The sequence below is a fragment of the Pinus tabuliformis genome, chromosome Q (assembly GCF_031772625.1).
Source record: "Pinus tabuliformis cultivar Carrire ecotype Pingquan chromosome Q, CPIR1, whole genome shotgun sequence".
Taxonomy (NCBI): Eukaryota; Viridiplantae; Streptophyta; class Pinopsida; order Pinales; family Pinaceae; genus Pinus; species Pinus tabuliformis.
The window spans coordinates 488,394,533-488,415,379 of NC_142296.1; the positions used below are offsets into that span (position 1 = coordinate 488,394,533).

A 20,847-nucleotide genomic window follows, 5' to 3' on the forward strand; every position below is an offset into this window, starting at 1 on the left:
TGTGGGATACTATGGAGCACTTTGATGCTCTTGACCTCAAAGCTATCCCGAGAGAGCAAAATAGTTTGGCAGATGAACTTGTCGTAGCTACTACTACTTTCTAGTTATCTGATGAGCTAATTAATGATAAGATCAAAATGGAAGTAATATTTAGTCCATCTGTTCCAGATAACTCAGAACATTGGCAGGTTTTCAATGATGAAAAGCAAGTCATTCGTTTTCTTAATAGTTTGGATGAGTTTGAAGATTTCTAAATAGATTCTAAGGAGAATGGATCTTTAAATCATGAGCATATCATAAATCCTACTCCTAGAAATGTGGTTGCCTTAGAGCAACATTTTGATCGGCATGATGCCACGAAATTGAGAGAAGAAAATAAGATGGACCCAGGAGAATATCTCGAGATAAACATTAGTACTTCTGAAAACCCGGAGATTGTTAAAATTGGTAGAGGTACTAGTGCAGAGGAAAGAAAAAAGTTAATTGATTTACTTCGCGAGTATCACGATGTTTTAGCTTTTTCTTATGATGAATTAAAGGGCTATAGGGAAGATGTCATGGAACATACTATCCCCTTAAAAGATGAAAATGCTAAACCCTTTCGCCAGAAACTTAGGCAAATTAATCCTAAATTAGCCCCTTTAGTTCAGAAAGAACTTGCGAAAATGCTTGCAGCAGGAATTATCGCCCAAACAAGGCATTCAACATGGTGTTCAAATCTGGTGATTGTTAGGAAAAAGAATGGTACAATAAGACTTTGTGTCGATTTTCGAAACCTTAATCTAGCATGCAAGAAAGATAAATACCCTTTGCCAAACATGGAGACTTTGTTGCAAAGAGTAACCGGTTCTGGAATGATGTAGTTGCTAGATGGTTTTTCTGGATACAATCAGGTATGGGTTAAAAAGGAAGATCGTCATAAAACCACATTCACCACACCATGGGGTACCTTTGAATACATCAAAATACCGTTTGGATTAACAAAAGCTGGGGCTACATTCCAAAGGGCTATGGATTATGCTTTCAAAGATTTAATCGGGAAATTTATTGAAATTTACCAAGATGATCTGTTTTTTCTAAAGATGGTATCAGTCATGTAAGTCATCTTAGGCAGGTTTTCGATAGATGTAGAGAGTACGGGATTTCTTTGAATCCAACTAAGTCTGTTTTTGGAGTAACAAAAGGGAAATTACTTGGCCATATCATTTCTAAGGATGGAATCAAGATTGATCCTGAAAGAATTGAAGCAATCCAAAAGATTCCTCTCCCTCATAATCTTAAATCCCTTCGATCTTTCCTTGGAAAGACAAATTTTATTAGGAGATTTATTCCAAATTATGCAGAAATAGCTAAGCATATTCAAAGTCTTCTAAAGAAAGATGCAAAATTTGTTTGGCAAGAAGACAACAAAAAGGCTTTTCAAGAAATCAAATGCGTTATTGCAAGAGCTCTTGTCTTAGTTAGTCCCGATTATTCCAAGGATTTCATGATTTTTTCTTTCGCTTCCGAAGATACCATTGCTGGTGTCCTGTTACAAAAAATAAAGATGGTCACAAGCAGCCTATTGCTTTCATGAGTAGAGCGCTTCAAAATTCCGAATTGAAGTACAATACCATGGAAACGCAGGCTTATGCCTTGGTCAAGTCTCTCAAGCACTTCAAAACTTATGTGGGTTATTCTAAAATCATTGCTTTCGTCCCACATTCTGCTGTTAAAGATATATTAACTCAAACCGATTGCTTAGGGACTCGTGCTAGGTGGGTTACTAAAATACAAGAATATGATTTAGAAATCAGACCCACCAAGCTAGTCAAAGGCCAAGGTTTGGCTCAGATGTTGACTGAAGGCAACGAAAAGACTCTTGGTTTGTTTTGTCTTAGCGATCTATCTTCGCCGGAGTTGCAAATATTAGGAGAGCATGAGTGGTACAAGGACATAGTTTATTACTTGATGAATCTTGCATGTCCTAACCATTTAGTTGCTCATAAGAGAAGGGCTCTTAGACTAAAAGCCACTAAGTATTGCCTTATGAAGGATGGCCTTGGATGGAGAAATCCTGAGGGCATAGTGCTTAGGTGTGTTGATGACGTTGAGTCCAAGAAATTAATCTCTGAGTTTCATTCAGGATTTTGTGGTGGTCATTATGCTGCTAGAACTACCGCCCACAAAATCCTGAGAGCTGGTTATTATTGGCCTTCAATTTTTTTTGATGTGCACAAGTTTGTTAGAGCTTGTCAAGCCTGTCAACTATTCACTGGGAAACAGAAGCTTGCTGCCCTGCCCCTACAACCTGTCATTGTAGAGGCACCTTTTTAGCATTGGGGTCTGGACTTCATAGGGAAGTTCCATGAAAATTCTAGCAATGGCTACTCATGGATTTTGACTGCTACGGATTATTTCACTAAATGGGTTGAAGCCATTCCTGCTAAGAATTCCACTGAAAAGGTTATTATGGATTTCATTGAAAATAATATCATTACTAGATTTGGTGTCCCTGCTAAGATCACTACTGACAATGCCAAAGCTTTTAGTTCCTCAGAGTTTTCATCTTTTTGTTTCAAATATGGCATTGTCTTATCTCATTCGTCAAATTACTATCCTCAAGGTAATGGTCTGGCTGAATCAAATAACAAGAATCTCATAACCATTATCAAGAAGATAGTAGGAGATAATAAGAGATCATGGGATAGCAAAATCAAGTATGCTTTATGGGCAGATAGAATCACTAAGAAGAAAGCTACTGGTAAATCTCCCTTTGAATTAGTTTATGGCTTGGATGTAACTTTACCTGTGCACTTGAAATTGCCAGCTTATCAACTCCTTCAGAATTTTTCTACTAATAAAGATGTTGTTCAGAATAGAATAGATCAGATTGTGGAGTTAGATGAAGCTCGTACGACAGCTTTTGATGCTATATGTAAAAATCAATCTAACATTAAGAAAAGCTTTGATAAATTCTCTCGATCTAGATCTTTGCAGGTGGGAGATATGGTACTACTTTGGGACCACAAGAATGAAAAACCAATAAAACATAAGAAGTTCAACAGTTTGTGGCTGGGACTGTACATCATTCGAGATATAGCTGGACCAAACTCATTCCACTTGAGCAGATTGGATGGTGAACCACTTGATCTACCAGCGAATGGCCAAATGCTCAAGTTGTTCTTCAAAGATGATATCTGATGCCATAGGGCATCCTTTGTATTGTATTTCTATCCCTACTCCTTGTTATTTCAGCATTTTATTTCTGATTTAGGATTAGATTTACTTTCCTTGTTAATAAATGAAGAGCTTCTATCTTTTATGTGCTTAAACGTTATATGATGATGTTTGAATGGACGCTACTTATTTCTGTTGTGTGTTGCATGGATGCAGATTCTGGATTCTCACATTCCTACAGTGCAGCAACGTGTCCCCAAGTAGAGCCAGATGTTGACCACTACGTGTCAACTACCCATAGCAGTACACCCCCTTTTCTTTGCAAAAAGGGATAGCACTTGATCGACATGTCCGTGCCATTCGACAGTCATCGTCGACTTCATCATATTATGTTGTAAACCCAGTCTGCATGTGTAAATTGTAAATAATCTTAGTAGATATGAATCATGTATGTAAATTGCCTAGGTGGACCTAACTTTCTAGTGATAATCTACGTCCCGGAAGGTTTTTCGTCTCACCGATCCATGATCGGCAGAGTTTTCCTTCAGCCTAACCCCACAGCCGGAATGGATTTTGTCATTAGAATCTTAGGAGAATCCTAGTGTGTTAATTTGCTAGATTATAGTTGTGTCGCAGAACTGGGTGGTTTATGAGGGTCTATGTCAAATGGGTTTTCCCCCTTGAGATGTAAAGATGTAAAAGTCACGATGTAAAGTGTCTTGAGGGTTAAAAAATGTTTTAATCCCCTCATTAGTCCTAAGTCCTGGGTCCTAGGTGATTTTTCCAAAGGCTAAGTTCAAGGATCCATTTAAAAAAATAACTTAAAAAAATTAAAAAATTAAAAAAAAAAATAACTAAATAAATAAAATTAAAAAATTAATAATAATAATAATAATAATAATAATAAAAAATAATAAAGTAATTAATAAAATAATAATAAAAAAAAACCTTAGAAATAATAAAATAATAATATTTTGAGTAAATAAATGCAGAATTTCAATTTTTTAATGCATTAAAAATTCGACGGATGAGATTAAGAGATCTCTTGATCCTCATCGATGGTCGAGATCATTTTGACATGGATCACTCGAACTAACTGTTGGAAATTTTTCCTTTAAATAGGGTGCTAGGGGTCATTTGAGATCAGGCGATCTGTGAGTCTTGTGCTGAAGAAGCTCTCTCTTGTAAACTTTTCTGGTGCTAATAAAGAAAGACTTTGGGGTTGAAATCTTGCTGGTGTTACTCTCTTGAAGTGCTGTGAGCTATTTTATTTTTTGCATATTCTGATTTTTCAGCCATTAGTAACAGCTTATTGTAGAGTATTGTTGAACACAAGTATCTTGTTCACTTGCTAGGGTTTGAATGGTATTAGAATTTTTGATGTAATGGCAGGTAACTCCATTGCATTTGAGATCTAGTACTGTTTTTCCTCTCTTTATTGATGGTTGAAGTGAGTTGTGCAGGAAACCCTTATTGAAAAAGATCAGTGGGTGTTTGGGGAAGTTCTCGGCTGAACCAGCCAGCTCCCGCAAGCATTCTCTTGCAGAGCCCAGCTAGTTTTGATCCTGGGTTTATCATTTAGTTTATTTTTCTGAATTGCATGAGAGATTTCTAAAGTTTTTTTTCATAGTGAATCTGAAATTTTGATAATACTACTGTTGATTATTGATAAATCTGACTGCTTAAGAGTCAAGAAATTATAAATACTTTTGCCGGGTTTAAGGTTTTCAGTTTCGTTCTTTTTTGCATGTATTATTTTAGGTTTTCTTTTCTTTTGCAGGTTACAGGTGCAGATTTTGAGAAATTTTCAAGGTTTTTTTGGAGCAGTGATTTTCAAATATCGATTTTGTGGAGAGCTTCAGTGGTTTTTTTTGGGTAACCTGGGCAATCTGTTCCACCTTCACGCTGCTGTCCAAAGCCAAATACGCAATCATCACTATTCCTTTGCGGTTTCACTTCCAGCTCTACGCTGCCCACAACTTTCACCCACAGCAAACTCACTCTTCCTCACTGGTGAACAGCCCCTACCATACTTCACTATACGTGGCATTCACCCTCTACGTATTCCTTTTCATTTTCTCTACAGCAATAACCCGCCCACGCAGTAAGATAAACTACAGTCTTGCTTTGTTTCCTCCCTTCGCCTGCGTGCATCCCTAGCCAAGCCAGCACTGCTGTCAGCTGCCGCCGTCAAACTCCGTGGGCCTGCACCTGATCAATGGTTGTTGAGGCCTTTTTTTTTTTTTTTTGTGGGCGTTGGTTAAATTATTCAGACCTGCATGCTGCTCTCATTGCTCAATCTCCTCAAACCTTGCCGCCATTACACCTGCAGCAAACAGAGAAACCAGTGCTCCCTGCGTTGATTTCTTTGGGGCTCCACGCACCTGCAACTTATCCACACGCTGCTCCAGTTGCTGAAGAACTCACCCTGCAAACACACAACTGCAGATCGATTTCAAATGCGCTTTCCTTCTGGACGTCACCTGTACACAAAGCAGTCTAAAAAAAAAAAAATAGCACGGGCCAGGTAAATTTTTGGTGAACTGTTATACGTAAGTCTTTTCTCTGCCTGCGTATGAAGAAATCGTTTTTGGTTTTAGCGTAAGTGCGATTAGAGAACTTTAGACATTAGTTTTATTACATTCAGATTATAGTTTAGGGTTTAGCGTAAGTCTTTTTCTTTTAATTTAATTTGTTTAGGCTTTATAAAAAATTAAATTCGATTTTCATTTTTATTTTAGTTTTTTAGGTTTTGTTCAGTCTTCATGCATTAGATCATTTTAGAGTTACATTATTTCTAGATTTATATTCATAAAAAATTCGTTAACTTTAGTTAGGGTTTAGGTTTATATTTTGTTTAAATTTTTTTTATTTTTTTTTAGGATTTAAAAAACTTTAGATTTAGATTTAAATCATTTGGTCTTAGATTAGGTTAAATTTTATTTTTTTTATTTTTTTAGTTTTAAGTTTAAAGCTTTAAAAAAAAAAAAAATTAAAATCATAAAATTATAAAAAAGGGAGTTTCTTTTCTTTTAAAGTGTAGATTTAGATTTTTAAGTTTCATTTAGTTTTAATTTTTGTTTTAAATTTTTGTCTGAAAAACATAAAAATATTCTGGAAATATTTTGCCAGATTCAGTCTTGGCTCAGGGATTTATCACGTTTTATCTTTTCTGCTGAGGCTAAAATTTTGATGTGGAATTAATGTTTATCATTTTTATGTGAGTTAGCATGCTTGAATGATCATTTTGAAGATTAGCTACATGAATGTGATATCTGGTTAGCGTTTAAAATTACGTGGTTGTGTATCGAACTTTATCTTTCGAAATTTTAAATTGCTGGAGTATCATTTAAGCATTTTCTCGCATTTGATAAAGTTTAATCTTTGTTTGAGTTATTTGATGATAAATGGTTGCTCTACATGGTTTACATTTCTGCAACATTTAGTAAGTAATCATTTAAACATTAACCCCATAAAGCACTGGTCCATTAAATTAATAAAATCTATTTAGTGCTGGTTTCCTTTCGTGTCTCCCAAACCAACTGATTCACAGTTGGTCATCCATTTTCCTATAGGGTCTACCCCCCTTAGCCGCAGGAGACAGGCTTAAACGGAGAGATCGGGGATCAAAGTGACAGCCCCCGGTCTGAGCTTTGTCTTGACAATCTGTGCGACAACAGGCCTCCTTCCCACAACCTACCTTGGAGCTCAGCTTCAAAATAGTTAAGGGAACGCCATACTTAGACTAGGCATATAATTAAAATAAACCACGATCATTGCATCTCACATAGATCCTAGGACTTGCACATCATATAGGATAGTTAATCATTCAAGCAGCAGGTGTCCATCTGGTCACTTGGTTTCAAATTACCATAAGCAAGAATTGTAACTCCACTAAGGCACTGGTCTCATACTTCAAATCTAATCTAATCATTAATCTTGTTAAATTTAACTAAGTAACTAGGCCACTCATCCGTGTCTCCCAAACAAGTTGGTTTCCAACTTGTTTTCCTTCATCTCATTCCATAGGGACTACCCCCCATAACCTGTTGTTGGGAGACAGCTAGAACGGAGTGGGCGGGGATCAAAGTGATAGCCCCCTCCCTAAGCGGTTGTTGCAGTGCCAGTACAATCTGAGAGACAACATTTTTGGTGCTGTTTCTGGGGACCAATTTGGTGTTAACAACAACTTCATTTCATTTTCATAATCCTCTAATCCGTTTTCATCTTCTTGATCCATCAGACACTGCATTCATTTTTTATATCTCACTAATCTTCTTATCACCTTATTCACGTCTCTATTTGCACTTTAGCACCTAGACATTTGGGTTAGTTTCTTGTTTGGGTGGTGACTCCACTGATTCATCCATTCACAAAAGCTTATGGGTAGCTTGGTTAACCCCGCTCTCTGGGCTAGGTTAAACAAATTACATTATAGTGAGCATTCAATTTTCTCTCAAACATGAAACCTTCTTTGATATCCACCTGCTTCTCCCTAGTTAATTTTTTGTTTTCTACAATTGGATTTTAGAGTTAGATTCATGTTCAAGTGGTGACTCCACTTCTTCCATTTTCTGCAAGAATTTCTGCTAGAAGCCTTCTTCTTGTAGAATTCTTGCTTATCTTGGACACGGACCTCTTGTTGATATCCATTTGCTCTCAAGTGAGCAAGTCATCATGAATGACTTGCTTGCCCCTTGTAACTTTACTAACATTTAGGGTTATCCCCATGATATTCCAGGAAAAGCCATTGATAATTTACATTCTTTTCAAGGCAATGGTGCAATTAATGTTAATGATCATCTTAAGAAATGTAATCATTGTATAGTTAGGTGGTGGTCCAATACTAACTATAATCATGAAGACATTAAGATGTGTCTCTTTGTCTTTTCCTTAGAAGATAATGCTATGGATTGGCTTCATGATATTCCTAATGATTCTTTTGATTCTCTGCAAGCTATAATCAAGGCCTTTATCAATGAATATGGAGATAAGAGGGATGAAAAGGTTTTACTTTGTTGTTTACAGTATGAAAAAGAATGAAGATGAAATTGTTAAAGAATTTAATAGGAGGTTCAATGGCATTATAAGAGAATTATCTCAAGATTACAAGCCTCCTGACAAACTTTTGTTAGACCATTACATTGATGCATTTGACGCTGACACTTCTTACGAATTGATGCGCAAGAAGCCCGCTAATGTAAGGGTTGCTCAAACTTTAGTTGAGGAATTAGAAAATGACAAGAAAGCATCCGGGAAGTTTGGGATTCCAAATATAAAAGAAGAGGAAAATGATCATGTTAAAGAACTAGCTCAAAGCATTAAAAGTGTGCAAGATGAGCATAAAAATCAAGTCACCGTCATGCAAAACTGCCCATTTTAGCATGGATCAGATGATGAAAGGAACAAAGAACTTTTGACAGATGACAAGCCCCCTAGTCTGCCAGAGCAGTTCTCATCTCATTACAAGAAGGTCACTTGCCCCATTCAAGACAAGTTAATTGGAAGTACCATGGTTGAAAAAGATCAAGCCTATGTGTCTCCATTGGTAGAATATGTCCAGGATAAAATTGGGCATGCCTCGGATTTTTCATCCCACCAGTTTCGAGATCAAGACAAAAAATCTATGTTGGTCTCATTATTGACATCTTAGCCCACTAAGAAGAAAACCAAAATGCGGAAAAGAAGAAGGAAAAGGTTTGATGCGTCTGATGGCCGAGAGCAGTTCAATATTTGAGTAAATCAAAGTCCTAGCATTTTCTGAATTCAACATGGCACATCCGAGAAACAGCCCACAGATTTGTCAGAGAGTCGGCAGATGCTCAGTATGCACTATGTTGAAGGCATCTGATGCCATTGGGCATTGTTTTGTATAGCATCTCTAACCCTACTTCCTTTTATTTCATGTCATTAGAAGTTTTATTTCACGCATTTATATTATGTCTTTTATGTTTCAGTTTATTAGAGTAGAATTCTATATTCCATCGCATTTATTATGTATGCATGATGATTTCGATTTTGAATGGATATCTATTTGATGGAATTTTGTTTTCTTGGATGCAGGATTATGGGATTCTCACGTTATTTCTTGGAAGCAACATGTCCCCATATGAAACCAAATGTTGCACTCAAATTGTCAAATTTCCAGGGAAGCGGAAGTACCAAATTTTTCAACACAATCAGATCACATATTAGCAGTCCATGAGTCATGGTTATCCCATTCTACAATTTATATAATGTAAATGATCTTAGTAAAACCTTGAGTCTATGTAACAACCTAGGTAAGCCTATAATTTTGATAACAAATTTCATCCTAGGAGGTTTTTTAACCTCGTTGATTACCTGTGTTTCTAGACATAGCTAATCAGAAGAGTTTTTTCCCTCCAGCTTAAACCCCAAATCTAGGGTGTAATTTATTGTCAAATTATTAGGTGAGTCGTAGTGTTTTAACTTTTTAGTCGAGTGACGAGTCTAATGTGAAAGTGATTTGGGGATAATTTAAGCTAGTTGGCTTAATTATTTTATTACAAATCACTTGGTTCACTAGATCATATTGTGTCACAGATGGGTTATGTGTCTTGAGAGTCTAAGCCAAAAGTGTGTTCCCTCTTTGATTCTTGCAAATGTAAAATCTTATGTATTAGAGGGTTGGAAAAATAATTAAATCCACTCATGTGTAAATTAATTAATTTTTCTAGCAAAATAAAATTAAATCCTAAGCCAGAAAATTAATTAATTAGAGTCGAATTTAAATTGTCTTAGAAAAATAAATTCTCCAAATGGAAAAATTTGTGGGTCTCAAAAGAGTCAATTTTTAAATGTCCTCCACCATGGGAATATTGTATATTTCAAGAAAATTTGAACCCTTAGACCTTGGTGGTTAAGTCAAAATCAAATTTTTGAGGAAATTAGCTCAAAATAATTAATTTTGAGCTAATTAAAATGGAATTAAATAATAAATTTGAAAATTTCTCAAAAATAAAAAATCAAGGGCCAAGATTAAAAGATCTTGAAGTGTCTATCAATGGCCAAGATTATTTTGACAAGGATCAAAGAAACTAGCCGTTATTTTTCCACTTGGAGGATAAATCTATAAATTAGAGAGCCATTTGAGTCTCTAGCATCTTTATCTCTGGCTAGAAAATTCTGTTGAAGAAGCTTTGTAACTATTGTCCCACTGGGAACTATTTTTTCAATCATAATAAAGACTTTGGGGTGCAATTCAAGGTATTCTTGGTTATTGATTTGTGGTATGTGTTGACTTCGGGGATCTCTATGTTGTGTTGAATATTGGTTAGATTTGTTTTTTTCTTTAGATGGAGATAAAACCATACTATTGATAGTTTTGGGCTAATCTTAGGTTATTTGATTCCCCATGTGATCTAACAAATTATTTTGAGATAAATTCATAGTGTTTGCAAGTACTTCAGTGCTTGGCCTCCAAGTTAACAAACTTGCGCAAGAATCATTGTTGCTTGGATTCCAAATATTTATATGTTGGATTAAATCTCCGCTAAGGCTACAGTATACATTGGGGTTTCTAAAGTATTTTTAACCATTTTTCAAAGGAAAAAAACTCCATAAAAATATTTTTCTCAAAAATTTTAAAACCCTTGTAAATTTGTAGATATTGTGAATAATTTTGTAGATCTAACTTGTAAATTATTTTTTCTAACTTGGGTTATGGGGATTTTTAAGTATTTTTGTATATGTTTGGGGTTTTGAATTTTTGTATATATTTGGGGTTTTGGGCTTTTGAAATTTAATTTTTTTATATTAGTTATTTGGGTGTCTATTCTAAATTTGTTTCGGGATTGAAGAAGAAATTGGCATTGGAGACTTCAGAAACCCTAGACATCTAGGGTTTTTAGGCTATTTTTGCAGGTTGCTTATTTTCAAATCGGGGAAAAACCCCATTTTCTGAAGGCCCTAGCCCTTAGCAACCTAAAAGGTTTGAGTTTGGAATCTATTTTAATTTTTGCAAGCATTAAAAAGGCCATAAGACCTATAAGGGCTAGATCTCATTGCAAACAAGGGTTTCTTCAAAGGATTGGCATTTTATCTCTAACAATTTGTTTCGCAACAATTTTGGCTCAAATCTTGTGTTTTCAAATTCCAAGTACATTGGAGAAATTTTGGCAAATTTGGGCAAGTAATCATCAAGGCCTTGGGCCTAGGGTTTGACCTCTAAACCTTAATTTTATCTCTGATTTATTACAGCAGTCAAATCAATAACAGTTAAGCCATAAATCACATGCTACATGGTCAAAATTGTTTAAAATTGCAAAATATTCATTTTCATAAATTTTGGCCACTTAGGCATCCCAGATCTAGCTTAGATCTGACTTTTATGCTTGCTAGAATTCATTACATAACTGAAGTTTTCAGATCTGAAATTTTTTAAGTATACACTTAATAAGGGTCTAGACTCTAAAACTTGAAATTTTCAGTTTCCGATAAATTTTTCTATTTCTTAGCAATTTTGGCATTGATTGTAACTGCATTAGCTTGTTGATCTATCAATTATTCATTGTTGTAGTAAATAGATCATATCTGAAATTTTCTGAATCACACTTTCTAAAAACCCTAAAAAAAATCAAGTAGGGTGAATTTTACTATTTTTGGGTATATTGGGCATTGTTTCTCACATCTCTAGCTTGTTGATCTGTGGGTCAATTTACTGTTGGAATAACTTATTACGGGTCTAAAATATTATTGAATACATCTTCATAAAGTAAGCTAGACACATAAATTTACTTTTGTTGGTCATTGGAAAGTTTTGTACTTCATATGTTGGACAAATTTTATAATTTAGAGTGACTCTTCTACTATTGTCATAACATTAATAAGCGCTGAAATTTTATGAAGTCCTACTGTTGATTTAACTGTTGAGATCTAACACTCGTGTGGTTTACTCAGTTTGTAAAATTTCGGGAATTTGGCACCTAAAGCACTCTTACATTTAAGCTCTAAATCTGATCTTGTGATAATTGGAATCTAATTGGCATCTTTGTCTTTGGTAATCACTCTAAGTCTTGGCATCTAAGTTTTCATTTGGCTATCTTGAATGGTGATTAGTTTATCTTAAAGTGATATCGAACATTGTTGAAAAATTGGCATTTTACATCTTGTGAGAATTTGTTGAAGTTTTGCACTAGTGTCTCTAAAGCAATTTATTTTGTTCAAGATTGTCATCTCATCATTGTTGAGTACTCTCACTATAAGTTAATTCACACTAAGTACTCAAGTAACATAAACAATCTTAATTCAAGATAATCTCACTCATAATCTCTTGCATAAGCATCCTAGATCTAGCTTGCATTAAAACTTACCTCATAGCATAAGCTAGGTTGATAGAAATCTAAGGCAACCTTTCTCACCTAGCTTAAGGGGCTTGGCAACTCTTCGGTGTTTAACACGGTGAACTTGCGGTCGTTAGAGTCACAGTCTCTGCAATGCCAAAGGCATCGGGTGATAGGAGCACAACTGAAGGTATTGTTAATCAAGCCCTAGCCTACTTCCTGTTGGCCCCTTTTCCACAACCTACCTTGGAGCCCAACTTCAAAATAGTTAAGGGAAGGTCATACTTAGACTAGGCATATAATTAAAATAAACCAAGATCACTGCATCTCACATAGATCCTAGGACTTGCACATCATATAGGATAGTTAATCATTCAAGCAGTGGGTGTCCATCCGGTCACTTGGTTTCAAATTACCATAAGCAAGAATTGTGACTCCATTAAGGCACTGGTCTCATACTTAAAATCTAATCTAATCATTAATCTTGCTAAATTTAACCAACTTGGCCACTCATTTGTGTCTCCCAAACAAGTTGGTTTCCAACTTGTTTTTCTTCACCTCATTCCATAGGGACTAGCCTCCATACCCTGTTGTTGGGAGACAGCTAGAACGAAGTGGGCGGGGATCAGAGTGATAGCCCCTGCCCTGAGCGGTTGTCGCGGTGCCTATACAATCTGAGCGACAACAGTCTCTTTATTTTTCTTGTGAAAATTTAAATAAAAATGTGAGTTTTCCAAATTTTTCTTGTTCAATTTAATTAAATTTGACTGCAAAATTGTCTTAATTTTTCTGAGGAAATTTTGGGAAAAGTCTTGGTGGATTACAAAATAAATTAAAATGGGATATTAAAGTATGAAGATCTAAAACTCTCTCCTTGATAGAATGTAACAACAGATCCCCAACCTCTGCAATAGATAACTCTAAAAATTGGGGTTTGTTGGAACAAGTCAAGGTAACCCTAGCCCTTGTGGTGTTGTTGGGGTCTTACATGTAATGGCTCAAGTTTATTCCTCCTTCAAAATGGTTTGGCTAGAGGCACCAACAATTGAGAGAAATTTCACGCTCTATTATAATTGTTAAAGATTGCTATCGAAAAAGAAGTTTCTAAAATATGTGTTTGGAGATCCAAACCTAGTAATAGAATGCATAAAAGGTTTTTTTAGGTTACAAAACATTACCCTAAGATCACTGTTGGATCAGGTTCTAGTAGTTGCTAGTCAGTTTGTGACATACAGTTTTCCCATGTAAAAATGACTTTCAATCATGATGCTGACCATCTGTCACAACAGGCTGTGCTGGGTCAAGTTGGTCCACTGCAGGTTGAGGAGCATAGTGTGGGGGATTTCCTCACTACCCACCCTCTTTCAGGAGCTCTAATTTCCTCTTGCTTCCTTATGGTTTTCTAAGTAATGATGTTTTATTCTGGTGATGACAGTTTTACATTATTGATCCTCTCATGGGTGGCCAGATCTGCTGGTTTTTGCTGATCTCTAATCTTGAAGGATAAAGCAATCTTTTAGATATGTAGGCACAGATCTCTCCTTTTTGATGTTTTTAATGTAATAGGATGAAATCCATGAACTTTTGAGAGACATATACAGTCTAGTTGTTGTGAGTTTGCTCATATGCTTATTTTGGCTTTTGTTGTGATGTAGATGGCATCTTCAAAATGTAACTTTTGACTTCATCTCAAATAACAAAAGTTATGAGTTTTCCTATGAAAAAATAAATATTAAGGTGAGATTGTCAATGGAAACCAATGAACACCATGAGCAGTCGGAAAATGCTGATGCAGAAAGAAATTCATCCAGCCTTGGGAGTTTAATCTTTGAATATGATTGCTACCTTTAAACATTAAACGAAGTAATTACCCATCCATTGCATATGTAGCATTGTGAGAGAACATTGGCAGTCCAGTAGTTAGATAAGACGTTATAACTAGCAACGGCAGCTTGACTAGCAAACATGCAGCTGCATTAAATATTAAAATGTTGCTCGTTTTCTTTACTTCTAGAAGCAGCCATGGAAGAAAGATGTGGAACTCCAAATTGAATTGATCAAAATGTATCTGAAGACAGATGAACAAAGTTAACAAAAATTAAAAATTAAAAAATTAAAAATAAAATAAAATTAAGGCTGACCCTGTATAGCCTAAAATCATGTTTGGAATCTCATCACAATTGCTTGGCTCACATGGAAACTATAAAACGCTCAGGGGATTCTGTAGATAAAATAGCTAAACAATTTTTATATCCACACACATCAAACATATAAATCAATTTCTTTATACAAAAAAGACTACCTGTTCGTGAACCAGGTAAAAGATGGTGGGAATAAAAGAGCCAATATTGTACTTGCTGCAACTACATGTGGAATAAAGGAGTTTGCATCTTTCAGCACCTTTAGAACATTGACCATTTTCAAAGTAGAACCCTGAACCATGCCCATCAGGTTAAAGTCAATCCTGGAAGAAAAAGAGTGGAAATACACACACAAAATACCAATTAAACAATCATATGGTAATATCCCAAAGAATATAATGCCTGCTGCCATAAGGTATTTAATATGCTGATATATGACAAAGACCTTCAGCAAATACTTTCTACAGAGATAACTGTAGCATCACAAGCAATTGGACTTATTTGAATCTAATGTGACATTTAAAATTGAAGTTGCTTGTTCAAACTAGTCTGTTCATGTGTAAAATCTGTATCCATCATTTACCATCGTCATACAATCTTCAGCACCTCCAGAGTTCTAAACCAGAAGAACCATTAAAAGAAGGAACCCTTGCAGTTTCTGTAGGTTTTCACCCAAGATGTGTACCTCTTTTAAAATAGACACATAACAAAATTGAATTGACAGACAGAATAATGCAATCTGCAAACTCGTTAAAATGCATCCATGTGATTGAGAAAGATTCCAAGAAGCATGCAGGGAGAAAAGATTTGTAGAAGATTAACAAGATTTCTTGTGAAATGTGCATGAAGAAAATAATTTAAGAAGAACTGGCAGAGATGACACAACTTGTCTGTTTGGACTCTTGAGAGGACTAACCATAAAGGGTGATAATTTGTCTGTATTGTTTTCGATCTAGTATAAGACCCAGTTTTCTTGCTGTTACCCCTCAATATTGTATGAAGCCCTATGCTGGTGATTTTTATAACATCGTGATTTTTGTTATAACAACAGCCATTTACTTGCGGCATTCATCACATTTGTCAGAGGTTTACAGGTTGATGGGACATGTGATTGACACAAGAGCATTATTATTGGTGGAGACACTCTCCTCGAAACTTCCCTTGTGACATTGTTGACCACCATTGTGGGTGCTGAGATGTCTGGAGGAAGGTTGTTCCTTTCCATTGGAAATGAGCTTTCAGACATTTTCACCTGACTAGAAATGGCTCGACAATTCCAAAACCTCTTTTCTTCCCATGCACATTGTTACCTCTGAAACTCGCACCTCTTGAGATAAGATTCTAAAGCTCAAGTAAGACCTTGGAGGAACTAAGAGGGATGCCAATGTCACCTTACAAACCCTCTTCACACTTTAGGTTGTCTCTCCTCTGACTCAAGGGGACTTCCCTACAATAGGATCACTGGAACTTATGCAATGAAGTCGAAGGTGAAACAAAGAGATGGCTCAAGCAAAACAAATTGATGGATTTTAGGAAATAATATGGATGAATGGATTGAAGACTAGTGTGATTCCAATGGGCATATGGGGTCAAATCAAAGTTCATGGCCGGCTAATCCTATTGAGGAAAACATGGCAATTGAGTCTAAAATGTACAAGCTACAAAGGCCCTTTCCTTGCTGTCCCAAATTGCAGAAATGTGATTAGAGAGATCACAAATGTAGATAAACTCCAACGCTTAAGAAGATTATGATTACCTAGAATAAAATGTATGTGCATTTAACCAAGAGTAGAGAAAGAATGCATCCATGAAAAATATCCCAAGGATAACATAAAGGAGAAAAAAATAGAGTTACCAAATTCACCACCCTATAAACATTTGTCAAGATACTTCTAGTGACATGAAAGAGCTTTAAGATATACAAGACATCCTCATCCAACAAGCATTTTCATTAATCCTTCAAAGGCATCCAACAGATATTCAATTAAGTGCCTCTTGCCTCAAAATATAGCAGGTCTTGTAACGGGTAACCTACAAGGCAAAAGCTAGAACAAGAGACAACAATGAGGTGTCACCCATTATCACCACGACCACTACCTCCTTCTCTTTGTGGACATTCACCATTGGGAGGCTTCCCTTTGGATAGGTCACCTAAGGATATATCAATTCAGGGTCAAGGGGAAAAGAAATGCTTATATAGGATAACACTTCTTAAGGACAAGGCTCAAGCAGCTAGAAAGGTAATTTGCAGCCTCTTATAAGGCTTATATTAGGCATAAATGATCGAGGGCTCGAGAGATAGCAAGCCAAATGGATTACCCTAGAATCGAGAGCCCAAGAAAAGGTTTCTAACAATGAATATCAGCAATCAAATGGAACAAGAAACCTTCAATAAGCCCCCAAGTTGAACCCTAGGGCAAACTAGGGTTTTCTAGGGCAAAATCTACCTAGGGCAAAAGAATTCAGCCTTAGAATGGATGGATTGGCCACTAAAGGGAGTTGATTTTGAGGCAATCAAGGCTGCTTCCAATGTTGAATCCTTCCGAACCCTAACTATTACTTTTGTGAGGAACCAAGGTCTCTTGGGAGAGCTAATTTAAAGATACACCAAGGGATTTCCATTCACATTTCCACATGAGTAATGCATACAATGTCATTATCTAGATTCTATACATTGATTTTCAATAATAACTAGCTAAATCGAAAATTCTTAGATAACAAATCACTCCATATATTATACATAAGAATAAAAAAATTATCAAATACAAAGCTTACTTACAAGATGAAATGCATGAACAATCCTTTATTGATCCAAAGTAACATCTCTAAGACCAAGAAACAACTTCAAAATGTGAAATTTTTAATATTGTTGCAATTACTAGATATTATTCACCTATTTGAAAGATTATTTGTCTTCTGCATTTTAAATGCAGCAAATACTAAACAAAACACTACTGCAACTTCACAGAAAAGTAAATCACAGGAACTGAGAAAATATTACACACACAAAAATAATGAACACAAATGTTTTTGGACAAATGTCCCTAGAAAAAACCCGAAGGGAAAACCAGTGCAGCAGATGAGGATTTTTATTATTCTTCTTTAGCAAAATTTGTGATTGAAATTTTACAACTGCTTGTCGTAAACTGGAAAAGCTTTGGTAATTAATTTTCTCCAGCTACCAACACATAAAAATTCTTGGAAGGAACTTGGCCTCCCTCTGGAAGATAACGCAACCCTCCTGAGACAATTTGGCCTCCCTCTGCAAGTGCATATGGCCTCACACATGCGGCCCTAGCTGAAGGAAATTCAGCGCCACAGCCTCTGGCAAACTCGGCCTCCTCTAACAACTAAACTCGACTTGACCTCTCGACCTTCCCTGGAAGAAATCAGGCACAAAAACTGCCTCTCTCCCCCACACGTCCGAATACAAACTCACCTTCAGAAAGTTGAAACCCTTGAGCACCAGAAAAATATCAACCTTCTGCAAACAAATCGAACTGGCAATTTTTCGCCCTCTATATCTCAAAAACTAGAACAAACTGATGAAGAAATTCTCTCTGGAAATCTTCTACTTAATCACTACTAATTCCTCGTTGCTTGGTGTCCTCCATGCTATCATTGTGCACATGCTATCACTGCAAATCGGTGTCTCGTATGTGTTTTCCAAATACCCATTGATTTCCTCTTATAATCTCTCGTTGATAAATCAATGGCCACGATCTAATCTCAATCGATGGCTAAGATCATCTTTAATTCTAAAAATAACTTTTCTAGAATTCGCTAGAGGAAAATCGATTTGTCTCAATTAATCCCAATTAATTATGCCATTTCCCTAAGTTAGGAAAATTAATAAACTAGCTAATTAATTATACTTAAGGTAATTTTCCTTCGAAACTTTTTTTGGGTATTGGAGAAAAATTAACCCATTTATGTTGTTGAAATATTGGATAGATATGGTCAACATTTTCATCAAATTATGGAGAAGAAACTAATTATTTGTCACCTCAAGTCGGCTCATAACCAGCCCTAGAAGTTGACTCATTAGAAGGATATCATGTCAGCCCTATTAGGACTAATTAGCCCTCTCATGTCTCCTATAAATTGGGCATTAATCACCCTCATTTTGGTAATAATCAAGCTCAATATTGGTCTTCAATTACAAGTGTATTCGGCCTTACATTTCAGGAGTGCGAGGAAATCTACAAGGGATATATTGACTGTAGTTTGGTTTATCTTCAAGGACTCGGCGTTATAGTGACTAGGGTTTACTTCTACTTATGTTTTGACACTTCTATTATGGCCGAGAATTACAAAGAGAGGTTCACTCTCCTCTATGACACAATACTGAAGTTGACCGAGTTGGTTTTGGGTGAATCTCCTCCACAGTGCGTTGACTATCACAATGGGAATTTCAGCCATCTATTGCAGTAACTTCAAGCCTAGATTTTGGCCTCCTTAAAAATCATCTTATTGGACAAAAGTGACGTCTCTTTCTCTCATTTTATAATCAGACTTTGATAAGTACTTTATTGTTAATCATTTTAGAATTGTTGGAACACAGTTGCGGAAGTTTGTGTTCGTTTTCTTCGATAATATCTTGATTTACAGCCGAACATGGGAGGAGCATTTACAGCATGTGGAGATGGTGTTGCGTATATTAGAGGAGCAACAGTTTTACGCCAAGTTGTCCAAGTGTGAGTTTGGATTGACAGAGATGCTCTACTTGGGACATATCATTGGCGCAGATGGAGTGAGGGTGCATGAGAAGATCAGGGCCATCCGGGATTGGCCTGAGCCCTAGAATGTGACCGAGTTGAGGGGATTCATAGGCATATGCACCTACAACAGGAAGTTCGTAAAGGGCTTCTCACAGTTAGCGGCTCCCCTCACAGATATGACGAAGAAAGGGGCTTTTACATGGACAGACAAGGCATAGTCAGCATTTGATTGCCTCAAGGAGGTGATGAGTAGTTTCCCCGTTTTGGCACTTTTGGACTTCACACAGTCGTTCACATTGGAGTGCAATGCATCAAGAGAGGAGGTTGGCGCAGTATTGTCTCAGGATGGACACCCCATTGCTTTTGAGAGCCGGAAGCTCCTTCCTCATGAGAGGTCGTATTCTATTTACGACAAGGAGATGTTGGACATCATACATGCGTTGGCCAAATTCCGGCAGTACCTATTGGGTAACAGGTTTCGGGTGAAGACTAGCCACAATAGTCTTCACCATTTTATGGGGCAGCAAGGTCTCAATGAAAGGCAACAAAGGTGGGTCAGCAAAGTGCAGGCCTACAACTTTGTTATTGAGTATGTCAAGGGCAAGCACAATATAGTAGCAGATGCATTATCCAGGAGGCCCACGACACTTTCACTCATGAGCATTTGCCATGATTGGAAGGCACAGTTGTTGGTGGAGTACTCCAAGGACTGGCGGGCATGTGAGATTTTGGAAGGTATTCATGCTAATGAGCACTATAGGGTGATGGCTGAGGTCATTTACTACAAGGGGCGCATATTCTTGGTGTCGGGTTCCTAGTTGAAGGAGAGGATTCTCCATGCAGCGCATGACTCACCACTATCCAGACACCAGGGATTCCGGAAGACATACATGACAGTTAGAGAGTGTTTTACATGGAAAGGCCTCAAGGGGGACGTATTGAGATATGTGCAGGAGTGTGAGGCTTGTCAAAGGAACAAGGGAGGGTTGACCCATCCAGCTAGGTTGTTGCAGCTACTTCTCATTCCTAAGGGGAAATGGGAGAGTATCTTAATGAACTTTATCACAGGGCTCCCTATGGTGCAAGGCAGAGATTGTATTTATGTGGTGGTGGATTGGTTGACCAAATATGCCCACTTCTTCGATATTCTAACACGATACTCAGCGTCACAAGTGGTCGAGTTGTTCTTTAGGGAGGTCTTTCGCTTGCATGGACTTCCTAGGACCATAGTCAGTGATAGAGATAGTCGATTCATGGGGGCATTTTGGCAGAAGCTTTTCAAGTTAGTGGGCACTGAGCTCACCCCCAGCACGAGTTACCATCCACAGATCGACGGTCAAACGGAGAGGGTTTGTTGAGAAATCTAGGGCATGAATAGTTAAAAGATTTCTCTGCTTGATAATTGCTTGTGATATACTTTTACTTCTTAGCTTATAGTCTTTTCTTCGTTATGTTATTATTGTCTTCTTTTCATTAAGACAATTACCAATATGCACAATAAAAGACAAGTGACACAGTATGTAA

The 20,847-nt window shown here is 36.7% G+C and overlaps 1 protein-coding gene across 7 annotated transcripts in view; it reads right to left on the reverse strand.

The window, feature by feature from the left end:
* Positions 1 to 20,847, reverse strand: part of LOC149220304 (putative sodium/metabolite cotransporter BASS5, chloroplastic) — a 311,918-nt gene that overhangs the window by 283,676 nt on the left and 7,395 nt on the right. For all 7 annotated transcript variants that reach the window (XM_089384742.1, XM_089384748.1, XM_089384743.1 and 4 more), the window contains exon 4: positions 14,764 to 14,894. In XM_089384742.1, coding sequence (XP_089240868.1) covers positions 14,764 to 14,894 — 131 coding nt within the window. The remainder of the gene's footprint in view (positions 1 to 14,763; positions 14,895 to 20,847) is intronic.